The 24,275-nt window shown below is 39.7% G+C and overlaps 1 protein-coding gene across 15 annotated transcripts in view; it reads right to left on the bottom strand.

Annotated features, from left to right (window-relative positions):
- Nucleotides 1-24,275, bottom strand: part of impact (impact RWD domain protein) — a 69,381-nt gene that overhangs the window by 28,016 nt on the left and 17,090 nt on the right. For all 15 annotated transcript variants that reach the window (XM_017353118.2, XM_073936454.1, XM_073936459.1 and 12 more), the window contains 2 exon segments: nucleotides 19,199-19,330; nucleotides 17,201-17,295 (listed from right to left, as the gene is read on the bottom strand). In XM_017353118.2, the coding sequence (XP_017208607.1) occupies nucleotides 17,201-17,295; nucleotides 19,199-19,330 (227 nt within the window).

Here is a 24,275-nt window from a genome sequence, read left to right as displayed (position 1 = left end):
AAGCGAAACCTCAGCAAACGTTAATTACGTAAACGAATTTTCCGCGATCGTGTATTTTATTGGGTTGCCCCAAAGAGCTGTTATAGGCTATTATAATGTGAACTCTCTTTTACTTAAGTGAAATCTCAGCGAATGTTAATTAGGTAAATAAATTCCCAACGAGCATTTATTTTATTGGATTCCACTAAAGAGTTGTTATATGCTATAATAAAGAAAACTCTCTTTTGCTGAAGCGAAATCTCAGTGAACGTTAATTACGTAAACAAATTCCCCATGAGCTTGTATTTTATTGGGTTGCCCCAATGAGCTGTTATATGCAATTATAACGCAAACTTTTTTACTTAAGCGAAACCTCAGCAAACGTTAATTACGTAAACGAATTTTCCGCGATCGTGTATTTTATTGGGTTGCCCCAAAGAGCTGTTATAGGCTATTATAATGTGAACTCTCTTTTACTTAAGCGAAATCTCAGCGAATGTAAATTACGTAAATAAATTCCCAACGAGCATTTATTTTATTGGATTCCACTAAAGAGTTGTTATATTCTATAATTAAGAGAACACTCTTTTGCGTAAGCGAAATCTCAGTGAACGTTAATTACATAAACAAATTCCCCATGAGCTTGTATTTTATTGGGTTGCCCCAATGATCTTATATATACAATTATAACGCAAACTTTTTACGTAAGCAAAACCTCAGCAAACATTAATTATGTAAACAAATTCTCCGCGAGTGTGTATTTTGTTGGGTTTCGGCAAAGAGCTGTTATATGCTATTATAAAAAGAACTCTTTTACTTAAGCGAAATCTCAGAGAACGTTAATTACGTAAGCAAATTCTCCACGAGCGTGTATTTTATTGGGATCTGCCAAAGAGCTGTTATATGCTATTAAAACACGAACTCTCTTTTTTACGGTAACAAAATCCCAGAGTACAGTAATTACGTAAACAAATTCCCTTGGGTTCTGCAAAAGAACTGTTATAATGTTAACTCTCTTTTATGTAAGCAAAATCTAAACAAATATTAATTACGTAAACAAATTCCCCACGAGCGTGCATTTTATTGGGTTCCTTTAAAGAGCTGTTATATGCTATTATAACGTGAACTCTTATCCGTAAGCTAAATCGATGCGAACGTTAATTACGTAAACAAATTCTCTGTAAACAAAATCCCAGCCAGACACCGCCGTAAGAATAACTCATGTCTGAATATTAAAATATGCCAATCACTGAAGATCCACATCACGACTGCTGAAGAGAACAGAACATCTCAGCTAAAGCATGAACATACATGTACACACACACATACACACAATCATGAGCACACAAACACACACACACACTCATACTTTATACACACACACACATTCATACACCAAATACACACACCATACAGTCAAACTGCTCTTGAGCTTGTTGTATAAACAGGAGGTGTGTGTAAACATGAGGAGTGTGTATGTGTTAGATGGGTGTGCGCATAACATATTGACGCTAATAAAACACTTTCAAAAAACACGAGCGGACTTGAAGAGCAACTTATCATTACTGTGTCGCTAACAGATCCCTGCCACAACAGGTCTGGAGGAATCTGAGCATATATATCTATATATAGCAATAACCTAGTAAACCCACCAACACCTTAGTAATTACATACTGTAGCAACTCACAAAAATAAGTGTTTCATGACATCAGCATGTGCTCTGTTATCTCCTTCCTCATTGGCCAGTGCAGCTATTATTCTAATTCTGGGTTCACACTAAACGCGGAGCTCTGTGGTCTGCGTGTCACATGCTCTAGTTTACAAATGAAATGTTTTTCACCTTTCGTTGTAGACATGACTGAGGCCATGTGTGCACTAATACGTTTTCGTTTAAAAACATATACGTTTCGGCCTTCCGACCACTGACCATTTTTAGGCAACAAAAAGGTATAGATCAATTTTAAATGGCAGTTCTTCCATGTTGCAGTTTGGACAGCGAACGTTAATTACGTAAACAAATTCTCCGCGATCGTGTATTTTATTGGGTTGCCCCAAAGAGCTGTTATAAGCTATTATAATGTGAACTCTCTTTTACTTAAGCGAAATCTCAGCAAATGTTAATTACGTGACTAAATTCTCGACGAGCATTTATTTTATTGGATTCCACTAAAGAGTTGTTATATGCTATAATAAAGAGAACACTCTTTTGCGTAAGCGAAATCTCAGGGAACATTAATTACGTAAACAAATTCCCCATGAGCTTGTATTTTATTGGGTTGCCCCAATGAGCTGTTATATGCAATTATAATGCAAACTTTTTACGTAAGCGAAACCTCAGCGAACGTTAATTACGTAAACGAATTTTCCGCGATCGTGTATTTTATTGGGTTGCCCCAAAGAGCTGTTATAGGCTATTATAATGTGAACTCTCTTTTACTTAAGTGAAATCTCAGCGAATGTTAATTAGGTAAATAAATTCCCAACGAGCATTTATTTTATTGGATTCCACTAAAGAGTTGTTATATGCTATAATAAAGAAAACTCTCTTTTGCTGAAGCGAAATCTCAGTGAACGTTAATTACGTAAACAAATTCCCCATGAGCTTGTATTTTATTGGGTTGCCCCAATGAGCTGTTATATGCAATTATAACGCAAACTTTTTTACTTAAGCGAAACCTCAGCAAACGTTAATTACGTAAACGAATTTTCCGCGATCGTGTATTTTATTGGGTTGCCCCAAAGAGCTGTTATAGGCTATTATAATGTGAACTCTCTTTTACTTAAGTGAAATCTCAGCGAATGTTAATTAGGTAAATAAATTCCCAACGAGCATTTATTTTATTGGATTCCACTAAAGAGTTGTTATATGCTATAATAAAGAAAACTCTCTTTTGCTGAAGCGAAATCTCAGTGAACGTTAATTACGTAAACAAATTCCCCATGAGCTTGTATTTTATTGGGTTGCCCCAATGAGCTGTTATATGCAATTATAACGCAAACTTTTTTACTTAAGCGAAACCTCAGCAAACGTTAATTACGTAAACGAATTTTCCGCGATCGTGTATTTTATTGGGTTGCCCCAAAGAGCTGTTATAGGCTATTATAATGTGAACTCTCTTTTACTTAAGCGAAATCTCAGCGAATGTAAATTACGTAAATAAATTCCCAACGAGCATTTATTTTATTGGATTCCACTAAAGAGTTGTTATATTCTATAATTAAGAGAACACTCTTTTGCGTAAGCGAAATCTCAGTGAACGTTAATTACATAAACAAATTCCCCATGAGCTTGTATTTTATTGGGTTGCCCCAATGATCTTATATATACAATTATAACGCAAACTTTTTACGTAAGCAAAACCTCAGCAAACATTAATTATGTAAACAAATTCTCCGCGAGTGTGTATTTTGTTGGGTTTCGGCAAAGAGCTGTTATATGCTATTATAAAAAGAACTCTTTTACTTAAGCGAAATCTCAGAGAACGTTAATTACGTAAGCAAATTCTCCACGAGCGTGTATTTTATTGGGATCTGCCAAAGAGCTGTTATATGCTATTAAAACACGAACTCTCTTTTTTACGGTAACAAAATCCCAGAGTACAGTAATTACGTAAACAAATTCCCTTGGGTTCTGCAAAAGAACTGTTATAATGTTAACTCTCTTTTATGTAAGCAAAATCTAAACAAATATTAATTACGTAAACAAATTCCCCACGAGCGTGCATTTTATTGGGTTCCTTTAAAGAGCTGTTATATGCTATTATAACGTGAACTCTTATCCGTAAGCTAAATCGATGCGAACGTTAATTACGTAAACAAATTCCCTGTGAGCTTGTGTTTTATTGGTGTCCGCCAAAGAGCTGTTGTTATTATTATAACGTAATCTCTTTTACGCAAGCAAATCTCAAAGAACGTTAATTACGTAAACAAATTCCTGTGAGCGTGTATTTCATTGGGTTCCGTCAAAGAGCTGTTATATGCTATTACAACGTGAACTCTTATACGTAAGCTAAATCTCTGCGAACGTTAAATACGTAAACAAATTCCCTGCGAGCGTGTGTTTTATTGGGCGTGTGGAACTTGATATCGTGTGGAAGTTTATAAAAACACCCTTGTACATGTGAACATGTTCTTAGTAGAAGAGTGGACTGGATTGAAGACTTAAAGAAGTGAAGACACGTTCCCTGATGTTCAAAAAAAACACAAATTCCACTCACTTCAGACTTTTCAAGGATTTTCCGCCAATATCCGGCTTTCTCTAGACGAAGCAGCAGGCCGAGAGTGACCAGATATTGAGTGTAAATCTGTTTTGTACACAACACCAAGGACTCCAAATATTGCCGTAAGACCCTCAGGAAAGACTCCGGCTGTGGTTTCGCCATCCATCAAAACAGGTCTCAGCCTATTTGTGCTGAGTGTCCCTCCATTATTTACAAAGAAGGAGTCAAAAATAGGCCCAGAGTGCTTCTCTGTGCTGCAGGGTTATTACTGAAGCCAGACGGAAAAGTAGCGTCTCTCACAGAGTGGTGGGTAAGTTACTTTAAAAAGCAGTTAATTACTAATTACATCGTTAAAGTTGTATTTAAATGACTTTTATAATTACTTTTGTCTATATTTATAATATTTGCTAATTAATAACCACCTCGTGTGGAACTCTGAATCTGCGTCTCATTTCGGAGTCTGCTACTGTCCACCAGAGGTCGCATGCTGGTCGCGAACGCATACTTTGAGAGTCTTCCTGACTGAATGAATGAAATATGCTGTTTTCCATCAAGGCAACCCGGGTGCTGAAATATAATTGGCTAAACTGGAAGTGGGCGGGTTAAAGTTACCAAAACAAGGACAGACGTTCCGGCACGCGACACACATTTTCAAAGCAGAATATCTGACTGCTTTAGAAGAGTCATGAACTTACATACAGCACCTTTAAATGAACGAATGCAGTATTTAATACAGGTATATTATAAATAACCGTAATTAAATGACCTGAAAATAAAAAGTAATCCCTTACCTTGCTTTTTCAAGCAGAAAAGTAATCTAACCACAGTACTTTGTAACTAATTACACCCAACACTGCTCTCACATACTATCGACTGCAGTTTCATTCACAAAACTAGACAAAAACACGAGGCTAATGAATATTCAAGACGCCTCAGTCCCCCAAAATGATCCATTGGAGGTCGATTCGTGTGTTTTCTCTCCGGCTAATGTTTTCTCTGGGTGCACATTTGTGTCGGGGTCGAGGCTAATGAGAGATCTTTTCAATGGCGTGTGCAGATGTGGGCTTTTTATCAGCGCTGATCTAAAGCAAACGGCAGAAAACACACAAAGCAGCGTCCCTTTTAAAAAGTAAAAACCCCGCTGATATTTCCTCCGAGGTTTTTTTTCTCTCTCTGTGAGGGCCCTATTGTGCGACGGTCTTTGTGCGGAACGGAAATCTAATTAAATGTTTTCAGATCTCTAGCTATATAGCCAAGATGCTCCCGAACGCATTCGCTTGTTCGCAGACAAACTCATTTACAACCTTCTGTCAACACTAACCTTTTATGAAAATTAGAGCACGGCCCAAAACTTTGAAGTTGCCGCTGATAACACAATATCAGGCCAGGGAAGATCAAAAAGCCTCAAAATGGCCTCTGAAAATCCCAATACAACTACAAAGTGAATAAGAGATATGCTTTTCGTGGCCTTGTTTTGTATGGAACGAGTGCGTCTAATGCACTCAGACAGAGCCCTCTCAGCTGTTCTGCTCAACTAAACATATCCATTGATTTTATATCAACCTTGTCTGGCTAATTTCAGACTGATAAGGTTGTTCGGTGCGCTTCAGGGCATCTGTATATGGCACTGCGGGTTATAACATAGCTGATTGTCAAGCAGGAATCCATAGAGTCCTATAGAGAGGGAAAAAAGACTTTTACAGGTTCTCTCAAGTGAAAATATTGTGATGAAAATCAGTATTGCAAGCATTTTTTTAAAGGAACGGTGCATCTAAAGCCGAAAGTTCTCATTTATTCACCCTACAGTGATTCTAAATGTATATATGGTCTGATGAGTCTCGATTTCTGCTGCCACATTCGGATGGTCGGGTCAGAATTTGGTTTCAACAACATGAAATCATGGATCCATCCTGCCTTGTATCAATGGTTCAGGGTGGTGGTGTAATGGTGATTTTCTTGGCACACTTTGGGTCCATTAGTACCAATTGAGAATGGTGTCAACACCACAGCCTACCTGAGTATTGCTGCTGACCATGTCCATCCCTTTATGACCACAGTGTATTCATCTTCTGATGGCTACTTCCAGCAGGATAACGCACCATGTCAAAGCGTGAATCATCTCAGACTGGTTTCTTGAACATGATAATGAGTTCACTGTACTCAAATGGCCTCCACAGTCGCCAGATCTCAATCCAATAGAGCACCTTTGAGATGTGGTGGAACGGGAGATTCACATGATGGATGTGTAGCTGACAAATCTGTAGCAACTGCTTGATGCTATCATGTCAATATGGAGCAAAATCTCTGATCCACAAAGGATTAAGGCAGTTCTGAAGGAAAAAGGGGGTTCAACCTGATACAAGTAAGGTGTACCTAATAAAGTGGCCAGTGAAGGTATATGTGTGTGTGTGTGTGTGTGTGTGTATGTATATATTTGCTGATTTCCAAAACCCCTCAGCCGTCAGTTCATCATCACAATGCTTCAGTATTAATAATATTCGATTATTATTCCCTCCAGAACTGTCTTGAGCATCGATATGTGTTCCCAAAGAGCATCTCACGCCTCCAAAAGCTACTGCATTGCGTTCATTGCATTTCGTCTTCCTCTTTTGAGGCGCAACTCATTTATTAGAGAAGGAAAAACACCAAATTGGTTTGTCCCAATGCACTAAACCAGTGTTTCTCAACTGGTGGGTCGCGGGAACATTTCCAGTGGGTCGCGGAGAGTGAGATAAAAAAAACAACAAAAGTTTAATATTTAACTTATTTTGCTAATATCGTCTTTTATTTTGAAATGCGCGTGCGACAAAGCTTGCTAATGGGACTTTTAATTTGCCAGTAACCTGGGACAAGCCCAGTCGCTTTCGGCGAACTGTATGCAATGCAAAAACCGGCGCGTTTAAGGTCTGTTTTCTTTAAAAAATCAGCGATCTCCACTAGCTGAGTGATATCCGATATAAAGTGGGTCTCAGATTGTACAAGAAGCACTGCATTAAATTACATTTTTCCCCCGCCATGTCTTAATAATATGAGCATTTATTTTACCTTAGTATATTCAATAAAGCTTCTGCGCTAGCCTGCCAATTCTGATAGGCGCGTGCGAGTAACCGGCTTTTTGTCTCGTTTTACGCTTGAGCAACTAAATGAATGTCAAAGTTTATTTAACTAAATGTATTTCAATGACATTACAACATCGATGCTGCAAAAGGAACCGTATAAAATGAAAAAAAGTCCACAATAACAGGTCACCGGACGTTTATCAGTATGGGAACAACACTAACGTTAGCTCCGCATATTATCTTTTGACATGTGAAATTCCAGCGCAAGTACGACCCCGAATATGTAAAGTGTGGATTTACATATTTTGACGTCAAAAAGGCTTTAAACCTCAGTAGCCCCTTTCACACAGTGATACCGGTAAATATCCGGAAAATTTCCGGAACGACTTTACCGGTATATTCAAAAAAGCGCTGTTCACACAGGCGAGGACGTTACGGAAATTTTCCGGAAAAGAGCATTCACACATCCATCCCAAAATACCGGTACATTCTGACATCATTAACCAGAAATGAGCTTTAAACGGCTGCGCTTGTGTTTGTAAACATTTGACTAAATTACAAACTCTGTGGATGATCAATATTGTGAACAACTTTCGCAGGATCACTTTCGCATGTCGAGATGTTCATAATATGTGCGTGTGCAGGCGCTCATAGGCTGTTTCACAGGCACACGCAAAGCTTGAAGGTAAACAAACAATGGCTTGTCATAAGCATCTCATCGATGATTATTTACACAGTTGGCATAAAGAAGAACATATAAACGTGATCTGACTAACTTCTAGCAGCTAAATGTGTCTGGAAAAATATTCAAAGGCTTTTAATCTCATAAACCGCGCGGACGTAAATGCGTCTGACTGTTGTGATTGGCTAAAGCAGACGTCTCACGTCAGCACGTTCTAGACGTGCACACGCTCATTCCGTCAATCTTCCTTCTGCGTTCACACAGCAAATTCCGGCAAATTGCCGGTAATGTTACAACTTCTCTATCCGGAAAATAGCCAGAACGAATTTACCGGTATTTTCAAAAAGGACCTGTTCACACATACAACCTTTCCGGAAAATTGCCGGTAATTTTCCGGAAAGGTCTGTATGTGTGAAAGGGGCTAATGTGTCATATGTAGTGAGGTGCTTTCGCGAGAGACATGAAACCTAAATTAAAACGACATTTAGAAACCAAACATCCCAGTTGCAAGGAAAAACCTGTGGACTATTTTCTAAGACGACTCTAATAGCTGAGGGCATCACAAAAGGGCCGAACATATTCATGTTCAAAACAAGTACAAGTACATCTTACTGTGCTCACCGTGTAGCAAAGGCCAAGAAAGCCCACACTGTCACGATCGGTGAGGGAAAAAAAAGGAGTGCAGACCCAATTGCAGAAAAAATGTAGAAATATTTATTATAAACTACAAATAAAAATAAAAGGCAAAACAAAACTACCCCGAAGGGGAAAACATGAATTAAAAAGGCAAAAACAAACTTGACAGGGCTGGCAGGACAAAACAGGACTGGAGACAACAAGACAGGGTAATATCGACGACGAACTGGCAAAGGACTGAAAACATGAGGGGGATTATAAAGCAAAAAGTAAATTGACACACAGGTGAACACAATTAACTAATGATGGGTTAACAAGGAGGATGGGACTAGACAATAGACGGGAAAGCGCATGACACAGAGAGACAATACAAGCCATGCGCTCACATAACACAACACTGAAGCACACGACAAAAGCACGTGACCACAATGTAAACACCGAGCCACGTGCTTTGACAAAAGACGCAAGACACGAGCACACGATGAATGAAAGCACTCACCGTGCGCTCACACACGCAGCGTGCATGCTTCATCCCAGCGCCGACCAAAACCGAAACCAACAAGACTGAGACGCTGGGAATGAAACACCACGCTGCTGACAAACGAAAACACAAACACGAGTACAAGAGCGCACGCGTCTGAGGGACGCAGAGCGCGCGCGCGGCCGCGTCAAGCAGAAGCGCGCACTCTCTGCGTACACCCACGACGGCGCGCGCGCACACAGAGACAGAAACAGGACCAGACATGAGTAGTGTCAAAGCTCTGCCACCAAAACAAGATTTTACAAGACCAAAGTGGCAGAACCCTGACACACACAAAAGCAGAACAGCAAATAACTGCTGATTATTATGAAATGGTTATGATTATTTTAAGAATTGTACTTCAGTTTGCTGGTTTCTGTTCAGTTCAACCAGATAAGTGTTAATGTTTTATAAACAGTTCAGTTTAGTTAATGGTTTTCTAGTTAATGCTTTTCCCTACCCCAACCACTGTTTACAGTATTTGACATTTTTACTCTGTAATATTTCTATAATTTGATACATTTTGTTAAATGTCAGCAGTAAAATATTGTTTATTTGTAAGTCTTGGTGATTTTCCCATAATTTATCTGTCACCAGTTGTGTATGTTAACAATTAAATGAATCATAATTCCTAAAATTACATAAAATCCTAAAAATTTGGGTCGCGGCTTGATGACCATGTGAAATGTGGGTCCCATGGCCAAACCAGTTGAGAACCCCTGCACTAAACTACATGTCTCTGCCTGATATTTGCTCTACTTAATCAGGAAGTGATGCTTTTGTTCTCTTTCACTCATTGGATGGAAACGTTGCTTTATTTATTATTATCACACGTTTTATCCAATAATACAGTACTGAACTTTAATCTAATTAGCATCTTTGAATGGAAACATAGCTACTGACTTGCGTAATAGAGTGGAGGAACTATGACGTCAATTTGTATGCAAAAACCCGGAAGCGAGTTAGCATTTTAGCACTTCCGGTTCCCTCGTCCCAAAGTCAACGGGTTTTTTGAATGGGGTTTGAGTAAAACCGTTTAAATAAGGTCCGTGGCTAACACCAACTCAATATACTTTCATGTTTTGTTCTACGACATAAAACACATCAGTTACAGCACACTCTTCAACTTTTAAATCGATTATGCTTCTTTAAAAAGACGGTTGCTATCTAGTTGCTAAATGAGACTACAGGCGGCGTCGGGGACATTATACGTCATCGAGCTGATCTGGTCTGGAGCGCAGCTCGCTTGTGTTGGGCGTTTGGATTTGTCTGTGATTTAAGTATTTTCATGAATGGTATTTTATAGTTTGTTGTATTATTCTAATTGAGAATTCAGATTGTGTGTAGATAATTCCTTCACATGTAAAGGCTGTCGAGACAGACTAAATTGTTGATCATTTATTTTATTAAACGATATTATGAAGATACTGCTCAGTGCAGCCTGTCTCTCTCCTGCCCTCAGTGATGCAAACGTGTGAATAAATGTGTAAAAATACAGACATATTAACTGTCATTTTAACGTGATCAAGTGATTTCTCGTCTTTTTTTCTTCATCTGAACTATTTTACTCAGTCATAACTGCAATATTTACACTCCTCCATAAAACGTATAGCAGATGTGACTTCATGGGCTGTTTTTCGCTGTACTTCGTGACATAAAAGGAATATTGAATGTTGCTCTGTGTCCATGATGATGGAACTTGCAGCCATTTGATAGACTTGTTCCTCCTCACGCCTAATTTCTGTCATCTGTTAAGGTAAGCAGGCTGTGTGCACGCGAGCGATACACTTATTTAAATATGTCTGATTAAAATACTATATAGGCAGATTTATACACGCAGTTTTGAAACTTTTAGAACAACCGCAAAGCAAAACAGATGTATTTCCCACGTAAAAACGATCCAAAAGGCACAAAGGTCTATGTGTGTTTGCGTATTTATTTGTTTATAATATATACCGTGGATAACAATATAATATACAGAGAGATTAACTCTTTGTCATGGACGTTATTTCTAAAAATAAGCTTGATAAGTGGTCTGTAGCAGGGTGGTGCTGACGTCACTGAAAAGCGCCCCGAGGGCACTGTAGTCCGTTTATAGCCTAATGTTAGCTTTTCAAGTCTTGCGTTTGCATTTAAGATCCAAAAGTGCTCAAAGTTGTATTTTTGTGTGACAATTATCCGTCTGAACAAAACGTGTAAGTGTAATGAACAGTGTTCGAACACAGAGCGTATTATTCGCAATCTTCGAAAACCCTATGGGAAAATCCTATAGGGATTTTCACGAGGGAACCAGTTTTATGCTAGCAGCCGATTAGCCTACAAAGTGACGTCATAGTTCCTCCACTCTATACAAAAAAAATACTATAGAAATCAATGCCTTGGATCAATCAGTTGATCAGGTGAACAAATGGAGTAAACGATGGCAGGAGTTTTCATTTCTGAATGAACTATGCCTTTAAAGCTTCCAGAGAACACCTAATCAAAAGACAAAAAAGGAAATTAAAAACGAGATTAAGACACATTAACGGCCTTCCTTGAGAAGGAGTGATAGAAAGTAAACACATCTCCAATCAGATGACTTTAATCAAGCGCTCTGTCTGTCTGAAACATCATCCAGCATCTGATTTAACAAAGGGAACTGTAATTTAATTCCTCACTTGTCTGGGGAGTTCGTTAAAAGCTCCTCATTTGCATTTAGCTCTATTATACTGAGAATCGTCTCAGGTTCGTAACTGCGAATGCTTTAAACGCACCTGCAATTGCCAGACTTACAATGCCAACAAAATACAACGTGGCATTAACTGGATAGGGATATGTAATTATGCCCTATGCATTTTACAGCTAGGTATATATGTGATCTGCATCTTGAGCAGGGAGTCTGTGGTTTAATTTAAAGATAATACTCTCTTATTATTTTGCCCTTGTGCGAAACTTGTAGTTTGTCAGATTTTCCTGAACAATAAAAATATATAGACATTTGTTTATTTAGTTGCATTCAAAAAACATGACAACATAAACACCCTAGCAACTGCATAGCAACAAAAATGCTTGATTCGGATTAGGCTGATAAACATTGCAAACACTAACCCATCCCTGCTGAAAAATCCAGCTTAAACCAGCCTAGGCTGGTTGGCTGGTTTTAGCTGGTCGACCAGGCTGGTTTTAGAGGGGTTTTGGCCACTTCCTGGTTTCCAGCCATTTCCAGCCTGGTCTTAGCTGGTCAGGCTGGGAGATGACCAGCTAAATCCAGCTTGACCAGCCTAGCCAAGCTGGGAGTCCAGGCAAAACCAGCTATATCCAGCTTAAACCAGGCTGGTCAAGCTGGTTTTAGCTGGATTTGGCTGGTCATTTTCCAGCCTAACCAGCTAAGACCAGGCTGTAAATGGCTGGAAACCAGCCTGGAAATGGCCAAAACCCCTCTAAAACCAGACTGGTCAACCAGTTAAAACCAGCCAACCAGCCAAGGCTGGTTTAAGCTGGATTTTTCAGCAGGGATGACTAACAAGTTACAAATGTCCAGCAGGGGGCACCAAAATTTAATCTCCGGCAGTATTGATATAATACATGCAGTCACAGCTGCCACAAGAGGGAGTTGTTGGGTGGTTCTAAGGGCCCACGCTGTTTTGGGGCCCCCTAGAGTTACTATTAGGGGGCCCAATCACCAACCCCACACAATCCCAACCCCTCACCCCTGCACTCTTCCCTTTTGTCAGCGATACACAACCCCCCATTCTCTTTCTTCTGTGATACGCAATAACATCTCCAGCATCCACCCCCCACCCCACCCCGCTTTTCAAAAATGTTGTCATAGGACCTGTACCGGCCAGTGGTGCCCCTGTGTGCAGTTTATTTGAAATCATAATGTTCTGTAATGCTTTTGATAGTGGTTTAACACCGTGTCCTAACTACATGTGTCACAACACACAATAAACGTTATTTATGTTAAAAGGAGGCTGTGTCGTAACCATCCATAATGTCAACGTGCAAAATTTCTATTTTAGAAATGCTCTTTATTTCCGTGACGTGACAGCAGAACAGCTGCAAAAACTACTATTACAGTAATCACCTCAGGTACTGATCATTGCCTTTTTTCAGTGCTCTCGATATGAGTTTAAATACAAATTTACGAGACATTTAAGACTCGTACAGACCGGGACGTTTTTTACACTTGTGTTTATTGTCAGTGTTTTTTAAGACGTTATTGAGGTGGTTTTTTTTTAAATGACGCTTTTACGCCGGGCGTTTTGCACATTGGTGTCCACGATCACATTGACTTCTTTTATTTAGTAACGAGGCGTTAAATGTCAACGGAAAATGCAAGCAAAAAAACGTCTTGTTGAGCACGGGCCTTTATTGTCAAAGTAACGAAAGCAGCAGCAGATAGTTAACCTCAAATCTTGAAAACAAAATAACTAGCAAACGTTTCGAAAGTGAAAGTAAAATTCAGTGCAAACCAACAACATCAGTCACTCAGAAGCCTGTTAATAATGCTAAAGTGGTTTAAGTAGATTAAATCAGTATCGATTGGTACCGAACTCGATACTTTTGGCAACGCTACTTTTTACTGGTACTTTGAGTCGTGTTTACAACATATACTTGTACATTTGTTGGTATGCAATGGTATTTGTATCCGAGTATAATTTTTCAGTACTCTTTCCTCCACTGCTAGAAACCTTTGGAAAACATGGCGACTTGTTAAAATCCACCCAGAACATGCTAATAACTGCGTAGCAATTGAGTACAAACCACTGTGGGTCAAAAACTTGCAGCTGAAATTGGTTCTTAAAGCCATTGCTGTGCATCACAAGTGCGTCTGCTCTCATATAAAGCAGGCGGAACCATTACAACACCCCTGAGGTCGAACAAATGTAAATAGTCAGCGTTTGGCTTCAGCCCGTCAATCACACACAAAGGAAATTGGTTTATGTATGAACAAGTGGCGGAAATGTCATCCTCTTACTTAAGGGCAGGGTGTCACTCTCTCCTGCTCTTCTGCTGCGTAACGCACTGGATATCAGTGCACGGCGGCGGCGGCGGATAAACAATGTCCACACCTGCGGAGTCAATAACGGAGAAACGACTCTCTCAGGATCTCAGACGCGCGAGGATGTAGGAGACAATGGAGTTGGCAGGGGGTTGAGGATGAGCGGGCTTTATATTCAGCCTGTAATAACGCAGCATCAGGCAGGTGTGTGTGAGTCATGCACATCCATCCATCAGACGGAGAAACACCACGCGCCTCCATCAAGACAAGTGTCTGTCATGAGCACTCGCATGAGGGAAGAGGATTATTGGGGGACAGACTCACGGTAATCCACTCGGTATATGACTCAAGAAAAGCCTAATTCTTAAATTAATATTACTAAAAACATATTTGTTTCATATAAAGAGTGTAAAGTAGAGCTAGATCTGTGCCTGTGCGTGTTTATATGCAGGCATAATGTAGCCTGGTGGTTCTGGTCACATGACATGCATTTAAGACTGAGCTATCAGCCATGAAGTATATCAGAGGAGCTACCAGTCATTTAGGGCGGAGCTATCAGTCATTTGGACGGGGCTATCAGTGCTTTGGGGCGGACCTGTTAGTGTTTTAGGGGCGGGGCTATCAGTGCTTTAGAGTGGCACTATCAGTCCTTTCCGGTGGGCTTATCATTCATTTGGGATGGGGCTATCATTTCTTTTGGGTGGGACTATCAGTAGTTTAGGGTGGGACTATCAGTCATTTAGGGTGGGACTATCAGTCATTTAGGCCAGGGCTATCAGTTCTTTAGGTTGGGACAATTAGTGCATTAGGGTGGGGCTATCAGTCCTTTGGGATGTTAGGGTGGGACTATCAGTGCTTTAGGGCAGAGCTATTAGTCCCTTTAGGGCGGAGCTATCAGTTATTTAAGGCGGGGCTATCAGTCCATTAGGGTGGGGCTATCATTCATTTAGGGCGAAGCTATCAGTAAATTGGTGTTTTAGGGGCGGGACAATCAATGCTTTAGAATGGGGCTATCAGTCATTTAGGGTGGGGCTATCAGTCATTTAGGGTGGGGCTATAAGTTCTTTAGAGTGGGACTATCAGTCATTTAGGCCAGGGCTATCAGTTCTTTAGGTTGGAACTATTAGCGCATTAGGGTGGGGCTATCAGTCCTTTGGGATGTTAGGGTGGGACTATTAGTGCTTTAGGGCAGAGCTATTAGTCCTTTAGGGCGGAGCTATCAGTTATTAAAGGTAAGGCTATCATTTATTTAAGGCAGGGCTATCAGTCCATTAGGGTGGGGCTATCATTCATTTAGGGCGGAGCTATCAGTAAATTGGTGTTTTAGGCTGTCAGTGTTTTAGGGGCGGGACAATCAGTGCTTTGAAGTGGGGCTATCAGTGCTTTCCGGTGGGCTTACTAATCATTTGGGATGGGGCTATCAATCTTTTAGGGTGGGGCTATCAGTCCTTTAGGGTGAGGCTATTAGTTCTTTCGGGTGGGACTATTAGTGCATTAGGGTGGGGCTATCAGTCCTTTGGGACGTTAGGGTGGGACTATCAGTGCTTTAGGGCGGAGCTATTAGTCCTTTAGGGCAGAGCTATCAGGACTTTAGGGTGGGATTATCAGTACTTTAGGGTGGAACTATTATTCCTTTAGGGTGAGGCTATCAATCTTTTAAGGCAAAGCTAATAGTCCTATAGGACGGGACTATCAGTTTTTTTAGGGTGGAGCTATAAGTCCTTAGGTTGGTGGGGTTATCAGTCCTTTAGGGTGGGGCTATCAATCCTTTAAGGCGGAGCTATCAGTCATTTAAAGCGGAAGTATCAGTAATTTGGGTGGCGCTATCAGTGGGTGGCACTATCAGTTCTTTCGGGTGGGCTTTCAGTCCTTTAGGGAGGAGCATTTCGTTTTTTAGGGTGGGGCTATCAGTAATTTGGGTGGGGCAGTCAGTCCTTTGGAGCGAAGCAATTAGTCCTTTAGGGCGGAGCTATCCGTCATTTAGGGTGGGACTATCATTAATTTAAGGCAGGGCTATCAGTCCTTTAGGGTGGGGCTATCATTTATGTAGGGCGGAGCTATCAGTATATTAGGGTTTGGCTATCAGTCCATTAAGCTGCGGTCACACTAGAGGTTATGTGTGCAAAATTCTGTGTGTATGAATTGAAGTCTATAGGGAGAAAAGCTCAGTGTGACCGCAGCTTCAGAGCGAGACGATCAGTCCTTTAGTGTGGAGCTATCAGTCATTTAGGGTGTGGATATCATTCATTTAGGGCGGTGCTATAAGGGCTTTATGGTGGGACTATCAGTTCTTTAGGGTGGAGCTATTGGTCCTTTAGCGTGGCGCTATCAGGGCTTTAAAGCAGAGCTATTAGTCATCTAGGGTAGGGACATCAGTCCTTTAGGGTGGGACTATCAGTCATTTACAGCAGAGGTATCAGTAATTTGGGCGGGGCTATCAGTGCGCGGTTCTGTCAGTTTTTTAGGGCAGAGCTATAAGTCCTTTATGGTGGAGCTATCAGTGCTTAAGGGAGGGGCTATTAGTCTTTTAGGATGGAGCTATGAGTAATTTGGGCAGGGCTATCAGTCCTTCAGGGTGGGACTATCAGTGCTTTAGGGTAGGGCTATTATTAATTTAGGACAGAACTATCAGTCCTTTAGGGTGGGGCTATCATTAGGGCGGAGCTATCAGTCTTTTAGGGTTTGGCTATCAGTCATTAAGGGTGGGGTGTTAGTTATGTGGGTGGGGCTAATAGTTATTTAGAGCAGAGATATTAGTAATTTAGGGCAGGACTTCCAGTCCATTAGGGCAAGGCTATCAGTCCGTTAGGGTGGGGCTAACACTCATATAGAGCAGAGATATCAGTCCTTTATGACGATTTTTTCAAAAGTACTGATTATTCCACCCTAAGTTGTAAAATAAGAAGAAAATGTCTGGTAGTAAAGAAGAAGTGAGACAGAGCTGCGAGCGAGGACACTGGAGACCCAATGATTGGCATTTCAAACACCGCATCAAGCGCTGACATCCACGTTCACATGAGAATAACACCAGCGCCGGCTGCTTTTAAACACCGAGCGTATCTTTGGCAGGAGCAGAAGTTTCTTTGGCGTGGAGTGCTGCTAATGTGTAATGAGTCACACCTGTTTAGGATTCTCCACCGCCGATAAATGAGGCTGGAACGTGCTCCGTCTATCTGTGATGCTCTCGCCGTGTTTAATCAGTGGCAACTCTTCATCTACAACACAAACAAACAACAAAAGCACACGAATCAGGACTTTGAAGGATTGGAGAGACGCTAATTACTAATTAACCGCGATTGCTTTGCACAAGAGACGCTTGTCAGAGGTACTTTGAAGTCAAAATACAGCCTATTGACTTTCTCAAAGCTCAACTTTTTTTCTGATAAAACACCACTTTTTTACGCAAGGGAAATAACTGATTAGTAGTGCTGGGCGATATAACAAAAAAACCTTACAAATCACAATATACAAGTAATCTCACATCCTGATAACAATATCACGATTTAAAACCTTTTCTGTAAACTTAATATACATATACACTCATAAACATGGTCAGCAGCAATACTCAGGTAGGCCGTGGTGTTGACACGATGCTCAGTTGATACTAATGGGCCCAAAGTGAGCCAAGAAAATCTCCCCCACACCATTACACCACCACCACCAGCCTGAACCACTTATACAAGGCAGGATAGATCCATTTGACACCAAATTCTGACCCGACCATCCGAATGTGGCAGCAGAAATGGAGACACATCAGAGCAGGCAACATTGCTCCAATCTTCTACTGTCCAGTTTTGGTGAGCCTGTGTGAATTGTAGCCTCAGTTTCCTGTTCTTAGCTGACAGGACCATGTCTACATGCCTAAATGCATAGAGTTGCTGCCATGTGATTGGCTGATTAGAAATTTGCATTAACGAGCAGTTGGACAGGTGTACCTAATAAAGTGACTGGTGAGTGTATATATAGACCACATGGAACGGACTATTCATATACTCATGTGTTGATTTCACTTTGTTTTGAAATTCCTGACAAAAGTTTGAGCCACTTTTGACTTTTTTTACTATCAAAAATCCAACGGTGTGGTCTTCTGCTGCTGTAGCCCATCTGCCTCAAGGCTTATTTGAGTTCATTCATTCATTTTCTTGTCGGCTTAGTCCCTTTATTAATCCGGGGTACCCACAGCGGAATGAACCGCCAACTTATCCAGCAAGTTTTTACGTAGCGGATGCCCTTCCAGTCACAACCCATCTCTGGAAAAAATCCACACACACATTCATACACACACTCATACACTACGGACGATTTAGCCTACCCAATTCACCTGTACCGCATGTCTTTGGACTGTGGGGGAAACCGGAGCACCCGGAGGAAGCCCATGGAAGGCAGGGAGAACATGCAAACTCCACACAGAAACGCCAACTGAGCTGAGGTTCGAACCAGCGACCTTCTTGCTGTGAGGCGACAGCACTACCTACTTTTTGAGTTACTGTTGCCTTTCTATCAGCTTGAACCAGTCTGGCCATTCTCCTCTGACCTCTGGGATCAACAAGGGCTTTTAGTCTTTGATCCTAATTGTGGTGTTTTGGTTACTGTCGCTTTAAATTTAAATGAGATTTTGCTCATTTCAAAAGAGGGCGGAGCTACAAATGCATGTGTGTCAGCATAGTGGCAGATTCAAAACTCTAATGGCGGCTTCACACTCAGGGCTGTTTATGCTAATGAGGGAGAGATGGTGACTAGTGGGCGGGGCTTTCCCCCTCTGATGACACGTACAAATGGAGAATGTCAATCAAAGTGTTTCTGCAGACTGTTTAAATCCAGTCTGATTATACTGAATAGAAATAATTCATGTTTACCATTTGAAGCTGGTTATATTCACACACTGCAGACACACAACTGTGTTTAAGCCCCTTATAAAAGTGATTTTTGCATAATAGGCCCCCTTTCATAGCTTTCTGGGAATGAATGTTTGGTCAAAAAGGTTATATAATACAGTTTTGGCAAAAATAACAACATACCATCACATTACTATCATTAAAAAGTAACCTAAGTACCGAATTTAGTTACTTTCTTTTTAAAAAAAGTTACTTTAGAATGTAATATATTAAAACAACACACCATCTGAAGCGGGAGAGAAGATCTGCTCTGATTGGCTGGAGAGTTTCAGCACACTGATGTCTGGAAGATCATCTTCATCACAGTCGTGTCCTCCTTCCTCCGTCATCACGGTTTTACATGTGTCTGGTCCGTCTAAAAGAACAGAAAGATAGTCTCAGACTGAGGAGGAACAGCGTAAACTAATAATTTAACAGACCATTGCATTCAATCAGTCAATCGGAGTTTAAAAGGATGTGAAGGACGCGCTAAAAAAAGGTGTACTCTGGGAATAACGTTTAATGACTAAAATAAAGATGTGATGTGAATAAAGCAAGGTCAGTGATGACTTTCCTTTCTAAACTTTTTTCCTGACGTTTTAAAAAAAAAGTTGCCAGCTGCCGTCAGCTGTTGTTGATTTTCACCTAAATTTGACAGCATTCAGAATACTTCCTGCTAGCAATATATTAGTTCAAGTGAATCTCAGCATCTTACAGTATATATCAAAATAGAGATCCAAGCCTCAACTTTAAAACAAAGAACAATTTTGTTCTATCTTCATGTGTTCATTTATCCACACTTGAACGCAGGCATCCAAAATGCAACATCATGTATTTTCAAGTTATGTAATATACAACACCAACACACACACAGGGGTGTAGATTTGACGTGTCCCCACCAATATCCACCAATTACTAAAATGTCCCAACCAATAATTGAATCGACTTCAAAATAAAGTAACGCTTCGTCAAGCCTTAGTAACCTACAGGTGCACAAGGTCAAGTTTGCTTACTGTAATACTGTTAACCAAAGCTGTGCAGTTAATGGAAATTTGGTTTTGATTTTGGCCTCCGTGATTATGAGTAACAATAATCGAGATAAAAGAGTTCAGTTGTGTCACACATCTCTCTAAATTTCTCTACATTCATACCTCCTCTAAGCCCGCTTGCAGTAAAATCATGTAAGTTGACTTTTGCAGCATGGTGCGTGATTGTCATTTGTATTATTAAGTGTTTATTTTATATCATTAAGCACTTTCTTCATGTTTTTTTAAAAGCACAACATAGAATTTGTGCTGTTCAATGCAGCTCTAGGGATGTATGTCCACCCCAATGTCAAGAGCAAATATACACCCTTACACACACATACATTTAAGCCTTTCACTGCATATCATACTGTGTATGTGACAAATAAAATGTCAATTTGATTTATATAAAATATATAATTGAACCTGGTGGTGATGTTTGGTAATGCACCCAAACAAAATCTTACCGAAAGCCTGTTTTTTTTTTGATATAAAAAAAAAAAAAAAAAAAAATTATATATATATATATATATATATATATATATATATATATATATATATATATATATATACATATACATACACACACACATACATACATATACACACACACACATACATATATATTTATATATATATATATATATATATATATATATATATATACATATATACACACACACACACACACATATATATATATATACATACATATATATATATATATATATATATATATATATACACACACATATATATATATATATATATATATATATAAATATATATATATATATATATATATACATACAACAACTCTTTCTGGTTTTTGAATCTGATTGGCTGATAGCCGTGCGATATTTTGCCAGTACCATCACACAAAGGCCTCTTCACCCTTCACCTCTGTGTATTACTCCGCCCACATGCTGCAAGCAACAAGCAGAGACACTACAGTTTGACAAATATTACTGTTGTTACACAACAAAATGTACTTTTGAGGCTTTTTTGTCGAGAATACAGTTGTTTAGATTGCAACTATGCAGTTTATTTGTAGGTATAGTGCCTATTTTAAAATATTTACAATTTCTGAGAGCTTGTCAGCGGACAAAGTTTGTTAGCATTGACTATCCACAATATGGCGCCAGAACTGCATAATAAGCCCATGCTCAGTGTGTTCTCTTAAGCGTGAATAAAAAGCTGATAAACGGAAGCCTCGTGGTTTTTAAGGTGGACCAGATAGAGTCAATAAGAAGCTGCGAATGAGAAGCTGGATTCAGCCTTGTCCCTCCTTATCGCAAACGCAACAGCAGTCTGGTGAGAAATCTCTGTAGCCTGATGGCATTTCACGTCACATTCAGCCTTATAATCTTAAAATGTGAGCAAAATTTGCTGTTTTTATCATCACCTTAAGGGGGTCACACACCAGAAGCGCCGATTCACATTACGCTATAGAGAATCATTCAAACGCTAGCTCTAAAGTGACGTTAGTGAATTAGTAACGGCTTCTGCTGTTCTGGTGTCAGCTGCAGATGTGAATGAATGACGGAAGAATGTAGTTCCTAATACAAAAGAGTTTGATTTTGTGTTTGATTTTCTTTTTTATTTACAAGATTGTGCCGTCGAACTGTTGAATAAGCGCATTAGCTCACATGTAGCATTGTGCTATGGCTGTATATCAGCACTAGTTGGACGCTAACGCACTCCTCCCACCAATATATATATATATATATGTATTTGTGTTATTTGTGCTCTGTTTCTCTGTGCCCCCCCCCCCTCGCTCTGTTCTCGCATATCTGCTTTCATGTATTCTCAGGTTCCGTTCATTGGTCCATTCAGCTGTCAATCATTCCTCCCCGGTTACGTCACTCTTACGTCACATCCAATAAGCAAAGACCACCCGTACTAAAAGAGCGCGCCAGACCACTCGCCTTCCTTGATTTTTCTCTTTCTCTGCTTTTGTCGCTTGTTTTATCGCATGCGTTTAGAAATAACCTGTCTAACTGTGTTTTTGTTGTTGCTCGTTTCTGTGTGCACGTTATCCGTCCGTTATTCGTACATCATTCTTAGTTTACGTTGTTTACGAGGCTTGGACGAAGCGGACAGGTAAGAAGGTCACGTGACATATTGCAACACATAGGACTACTCTGCTGTTTAGTACACTAGGTTAGGGGCGAGCGCCACTTCTTGTACTTTTTGGATAGATAGAGTAGATAGTAAGGACTCGGAAGATCTTCGCGTGTTAATTATACTGTTTTTTCACATAGTTAGTTAGCTAGATGCTTCTGGGAAGTTAGATTTAGTTTGGGTTTTTGTTCTTTTCATTTCTTTAGCGCCGCCCGCGTCCCTTCTGCCAGCTCTGATGTTTTTTCCCGTCTTTATTTGTCTCAGTATTGTATATATTGTAAATAGTATATTTTTGCCTCACTTACTTTTTCTTTATTTTTGATTAATTCGTTGTTGTTCACTTTTGGAAATTGTAAATAAAAGCACATATTTTTGCCATTATTTTGATTGTCTTTTGCACTCATTCGCTGTTTATATAAATATATTTTAATTAATCAAATGTCAAACCCCACAAGCTTAGACTAACATAAGGGGTTTGTAACAATATATATATATAAATATATATATATATATATATATATATATATAAATATATATATATATATATATATATATATATATATATATATATATATATATATATATATATATATATAGTTTATTTATTTTCTCATTTTGTTAACTTTTATTTACAAATTTTAAAAACTTTTTCACCTCATCTACTGTCTAAGAAGTGTCAACTTTAAAATGTATATATATATATTTTTTTTGGAGATTCTTTAAAAGATTTACAATCATAAACGCAATTTTTCACAAAAAAAAAAGTTTGGCTGAGAGTTAAAGGCTTGATATTTTTTAAATGTTCTTCAAACCAAAATGCTGGCCACTTTACACAACGTTTATTTTTAAGCGTATGCAGCGGTTTCACAAACTAGAAAAAGCACAGAGTGCTGAAGACGAAACATTTAGGCTCAAATCACCGGCAGTCATTTTCCAAGTGTGATTTAAAATCTTGAAATGAGAAGTAAATGAAGCAGCAATCAGCCGTTCCAGCTGTTCTGAAGTACAGCATTAAGATTCAGCCGCAAAAAAAAACAGCTTTCCCACATCTCCACCGAGGAATTTCCTTGACTTTTCTCATTTTCATGGCATCTGCAGGGTCACAGTGGATAAAGATGTTTCTGGAGCCCTTAGAGGAGATTGCAGGGCAGCTTTTCATTCGTATTCCCTGTCAGGTAGCAGGACTCGGCATCCGGGGCGTCGAAACAAAGCGAAAAAATAGGAGGAAGACATTATAAATCTCATCAGCCTCTCTTGAGGAGCGGGACAGGGTTTTAAAACGTCTCGTTGGCATTCATGAGAGACACCGTTTGAAAGCTTAAACATTACTAAAGTTCAATAATCAGACCTGAAGCTTTGAATATAAATTGTTGTGGGTTTTTTTCTACACTTGTTGAAACTCTTTACTTTTCTTCTTCTCATCTGTTGTGCACATCTTCTGTCCTCACACACAAACTCTGCAGCAGATGCGGCTCAGATGATGAATATTAATCACATTATGTGACGGTTGGCTGCGGTTTCTGCTTGATCAGAAACTTGACGTTCACCATCAAGCCAAATGAATTGTCGAAAAATATCGATGCCACATCCTGAAATCTCAAGTTCTGTATGCTCGAGTGGTTGCAGATAAGTGTCTGGAAATCACAAATGTAAAATCTTTCAACGTTTTCATGTTTTTCTTGGTGACAGAAACTAAAAAACCTTTTCAAAGCCATCCCAACATATGAAAAGGACATTTTGACTGTCAACCACTGTTATCTTCCTCTTTTGATGTGCTTTTTCAAAAGAGGTCTTTAAGGTTTTTCTAAATATATTGTCTAGCTTATAGATTTGTCTGTTGTTAAAAACTAGCCCAGAGCACTGTCTGTTGTCAAAAACTAGCCTAGAGCACCATCTACTGTTAAACACTAGCCTAGAGCACCGTCTGTTGTTAAACACTAGCCTAGAGCACCATCTGCTGTTAAAAACTAGCCTAGAGCACCATCTGTTGTTAAACACTAGCCTAGAGCACCATCTGCTGTTAAAAACTAACCTAGAGCGCCATCTGCTGTTAAACACTAGCCTAGAGAGCTGTCTGCTGTTAAAAACTAGCCTAGAGCACCATCTGCTGTTAAAAACTAGCCTAGAGCACCGTCTGCTGTTAAAAACTAGCCTAGAGCACCGTCTTCTGTT

Source organism: Danio rerio, chromosome 22, assembly GCF_049306965.1.
Source record: "Danio rerio strain Tuebingen ecotype United States chromosome 22, GRCz12tu, whole genome shotgun sequence".
NCBI lineage: Eukaryota > Metazoa > Chordata > Actinopteri > Cypriniformes > Danionidae > Danio > Danio rerio.
Note: the sequence above shows the minus strand (reverse complement) of the source record. Positions and strands in the feature narration are given on the sequence as shown.